This window comes from Alligator sinensis, unplaced genomic scaffold, assembly GCF_000455745.1.
Source record: "Alligator sinensis unplaced genomic scaffold, ASM45574v1 scaffold456_3, whole genome shotgun sequence".
NCBI classification, from domain to species: Eukaryota; Metazoa; Chordata; order Crocodylia; family Alligatoridae; genus Alligator; species Alligator sinensis.
This window is the reverse complement of record NW_005842211.1, coordinates 1173305-1177980: the sequence shown is the minus strand read 5'-3', so window position 1 is coordinate 1177980 and position 4676 is coordinate 1173305. Positions and strand designations below refer to the sequence as shown.

The 4676-nt window shown below is 46.0% G+C and overlaps 1 protein-coding gene across 1 annotated transcript in view; it reads right to left on the bottom strand.

The window, feature by feature from the left end:
• ADCY1 (adenylate cyclase 1) overlaps positions 1-2216 on the bottom strand; it is a 253736-nt gene extending 251520 nt beyond the window's left edge. Inside the window, exon 1 of the mRNA XM_025207825.1 lies at positions 2169-2216. Coding sequence (XP_025063610.1) covers positions 2169-2216 — 48 coding nt within the window. The remainder of the gene's footprint in view (positions 1-2168) is intronic.
• Between the last annotated feature and the right edge of the window lie 2460 nt (positions 2217-4676).

Genomic DNA, 4676 nt, shown 5'->3' with positions numbered 1-4676 from the left:
GCTCGCGGAGCGGGCCGGGCAGGTGGGGGGGAGGAGGAGGAGAAAGGCGAGGGTGATCCCCCTGCCTACGTCCGAGAGCATTGCACTGGGGCGCGGGAATGACCTGCGCCTGCGCGCTGGCCCGCTCGGGAAGCCGGGCACGTCTCGCCCGGCCCCCCGGGGAGCGGGCTGGCACGAAGGCAGCTCCGGATTGAGGCTCCCTCCCTCGCGCCCCGCCTCGGCGGCCTCTTCTCGCCCCCTCCTCGGCCACCGCAGGGTCCGGGGCTAAAGCCTCTCCAGACCCACAGTACGGGACGGGAACGAGACCGGTTTCCATTTGACAGGGGGGAAAGCCAGCCTCGAGCCAAGCACCACAGCTGTGTGGGACCCGCTTGTGCAGAGACCTCCACCAGCCATCACAGGAAGGCTAGGCTGGAAGGGACCGCACAAGGGCATCTCCAAGCAGGGTGGTCCCCCACTCAGCCTCTTGGAAATCCACTTGACCCTGAGCAAACCATCCCATTGCTCTTGAAAAGATCCCGGGAATGGCAATTCCTTCATAGATTCATAGACATTAGGGCTGGAAGGGACCCTGGAAGATCATCGAGTCCAGCCCCCCCGCCCAAGGGGCAGGAAGTCAGCTGGGGTCAAAGGATCCCAGGAAGATAAGCATCCAGACGTTTCTGAAAGGAGTCCAGAGTAGGTGCTTGCACCACCTCCGGAGGGAGTCTATTCCAGGCCATGGGGGCTTGGAGAGTAAAGAAGTTTTATGTCCAGCCTGAAATGGTCTCGGAGGAGTTTGTGACCATTGGACCTTATCATCCCTTGTGGCGCTCTGGTGAACAGGCGTTCCCCCAGATCCTGATGTACACCCCATTCTTCCTTCAGAAGAAGAGAGTGCCTGAACTCCACATGGAGTGTCCAGCCATGGGCGACTGGTGCCTCCTGAGTCAGGGGGGACACTTGCCCCTCCAGTGGCTAGTCAATGACTGGGAAGGGGGGGTCCCCTGCAGCCAATCGCACTGACCACATGGCTGATCATGACAACCGGGGCTGGTGTTCTGGGTGCGCAGCTGGCACTTCTGGGCCGTCACAATTGACCCTGCACCCCCAGTTGGCACGATCAGCCACAGGGATTACTTCTGGCACCCCCATCCCCGGCCAGCACTCTTGGGGAGGCACCAGTGCTCTCCCCTGCCCTCCCCCCGCCCATTGTCTAAGCAGGGAACACTGCTGCCAGGGGGTGCACCAGCACTCTCAGGGGGTGCACATGCACCCCCTACACATTGCCAGTGTCTAGGGCCAAATCTTTACCCTTCTATTAATCTCTCCCCCACCCTATTTCCATGGCAGCCTCAGAGAAGGTTGCATTTCATTCCACGGCTGCTTGCTTGCTTGCTTTTTTTGTTGTTGATTTTTTTGTTACATAAAACACCTAGCCATGAAGGCTGACAGGTTGAATGGATACAGATGAGACAGATGCATGTAAGACTTGTAGAATCTAGTTTTGGCTTCTAAAAAATTGAGCAGGGGATAACTAAAGAGGAACGAACAATTCCAGCATGTCGTCTAAAAAGAAGTGCATGGCTGTCGGCACTTCTATCTCCCAGAATAAATCGGTCACTGCCTAGAAAGTTATTCCTGCGACTGGACTTATTTACCATCCCACACAGAGCAGACTTAGTGCTGAGTCCCACTCAGGACTCAGAGTCCTCATAACTCAAGGACCAGAGCTGTGGTTTTCTATGGCTTTTTGATTTTTTCCCACTTTTAGTACAGGCACAATGTTATTGCATCATATTCACAGAATCATAGAAAATTAGAGTTAAAAGGGACCTCGGGGGGTCAATTGTATCACCTGACAATCTAGTACTGACTTCTGTAAGCACTGCATTTAAGTTTGAAGGTAGGAGCTTGATCCAAATCTCAAAAATCTGGGGAAAAACTCCCTTTGCCTACAGTGGGTTTTGGAACAACGCGTGTAAGGAACATAACTGGGCAAGCATGTTAATAAATAAACACCCTACTGCACATGCAAATTAAAGCTCAATAGCAACTAGCTATCAAGTTAGTATACTTTTTCAAGGTCTAACTTGATAGCTGGTTGGAGCTTTTTAGCATGTGATGTCTACTTTGCACTTGTAGCTGGTTTCAAGGTAATTTGTAATTAACCAGTTAATTGCAGATACCTGTAATATGTAGAGGGGGCTCAAGAAATCATCATCAGCAGTGCCCATAAGTAGGTTTTTCTTGTTTGGTAAAAGATACTATAGGTACTTTCTAAAGCCCAAAGAAATTCCTGACATCATGGGTAAATTTAAGTCCCACTGGCCTGATTTTAGTCTTGCTGGGCATGTCTACACAAGATGTTTACTGCAGAGCTCATCAGTTAGCTTTGCAGAGATGTTTGCTGCAAAGACAGTAATCTTGTGTAGACAGCATCTACACATGAGCCCCTATTAGGGTGCAAGAAATAAAAAAAAAATCCATAACAGGGTAGTACTTGTAAATAAAAGTACTTATAAGTACAAGTACTACCCTGCTGCAGAGTTTTTTCGTGCACAGCAGATGCTGACTCAGCTGACTGGGGCATGAGCAGGGGCGATGTGTAGGGCATGCACGTGGGTGCACATGCACCCCCTGAGTGTGGCGGTGCACCCCTACAAAAAGGCATTGCCAACAGTGTCGGCAACACCTACAGGCAGTCACCACTCGCCACCCCAATGTCTGCTTTAGTGCAAGGGCTGCCTGCCAGCTAGCCCCACACAAGCATCCTCATGCCCCAGCCAGCCCTTCTGTAGCAAATTGAGCTGGAGCAACTCAAGACTGGCAGGCTTGATCCTCAGACCTCCTGCCAGATGGGACTGCTCCTACTGGGCTCCATGTGCTACACATGAATAAACTCTGGAGCTGATTGCTTTGGCATCAGTTGCTTCTGGGCACATGTTTATATGGCGCACCCAGAAGCAAAAAAGTTCAGAGCAATAAACTCTAAAGTTTATTCAAGTGCACTAATTGCACAGGTAGGCACCTTTTGATTGTGAGCATTGACTTCAGTGGACCTTAAGACCAACCTTAAGACTGAGAGTTTGCCTTGCTCCCTTGATTTCAAGTATATATATATATATATATATCATTATTATTCTGCAATATATATATATTGCAGAATTATGTATACATTTTTTCATAATATAAAGGTTTTTTAAAATGTCTGATGATTTTTATAAGCATTCTTGTAGCATGAAAGGCATTTAACTAATCCTGTGCCTCAGGGATTTTACTTGTAACCATTTGGGACCAGGAAGAATTTTTTTCCCCTTCACATATACTACTGCTTGTGGTTTGGGGGTGATTTTTTTACTTCCTCTGAGGCACTGGGATGTTAGTCATAGCTAAGGCTGTCTGAGTTGCTGAGGCTCCAGAGGTTTCTGGATACAGGATCTTGGCTTTTTTCACTCAAGGTCCCTCTGATCGCCAAATGTGGGATTGGGGGTGTTTGTCCTCAGGTCAAACTGGCATACATCATAATAGCTGTGGGAGTAGGTGAGAAGGGAAGTGTTTCTTCTTCTGCAGTGAAGGGCTTGGTCCTTTTCCTAAGATTTTCTGAACATATATTAGCCAACTGCTGTCATTTTCATGACAGGGCATTGGTAGTACCCTCATTACTCCTGGTTTTTACCTGTGACATTTTAGAGGATGTTTTGGATTTTGTTCCTTGTATTTGTAGGCAAGAGTCTGCAATGGCTATTTTGTGAATTCTTCTGGTTAACAAATTCCTGCAAATGCAGAAGACCAGACTTGATGGTCAAAGAGGCACCTTCCAGTTCTACATTCCAAAGTCGAGTAAAAAACAAAGAAGAGATCCACATATGAATGAGGTACAGTGTTCTATATTAGAAATCAATATAATTGTCTAAATATGCCAAGAGTACAAGTCATTTTGGCAAGCAATGAACTATTAAAAAGCAGAACATCAAGGCCTTGGTAGAGCACAAAAACAAAATAGGATATTTGCAACCATGAACACTTATTGTACAGTCTACATTTGCAAAAATAGCTGCACTCTTCAAAGGTTAAAGAAATGTAACTGTTTATAAATATATGGTCACTTGTCTTGTAGGAAATAAATGTATTTGGAAATAAAATATTTTAATTGCAAAGTGCATTGTTCATAAACAGTATAGTAACTCTGGTACTGTAAGTCAGACAGCAGAAATTAAAAACCTTCACCGAACAGGGTTGCTTCAAATAACTTTATATAAAGAATCTGAAAGTCTGGTTTCATTTATTTTTTCTGTCAGTTGTATTGGGTGCTATACAAAGAATTATGTATTTCACAAAAATAACAAAGCCTACATGGTCCTGGCATGAGTACCCCCAGCCTTATACATGTCTAACTTTTATTTTGACAAATATGGTGATTAATTTGTCCCAGCCTCTAGATCAAATAGTGACTGGAAGTCAATATAACACAGTCATGTTTTTATAACATTTTTCAATCTGGAATGCATTGTGGATATCTAATATAAGGCACCATTGTTTTTACATACAAGGGATTTACGTTCATGCTGCTCTCATGAGTGCAAAATGCTCTTAATTCACTTTAAAGATGAGGAACCCAAGACAGAGTTGGAGTTAACAAAAGAGGTCTCTGGCAGAACAGAGACCCAAGCCAATCTCTTAAGATACAGGCTAAC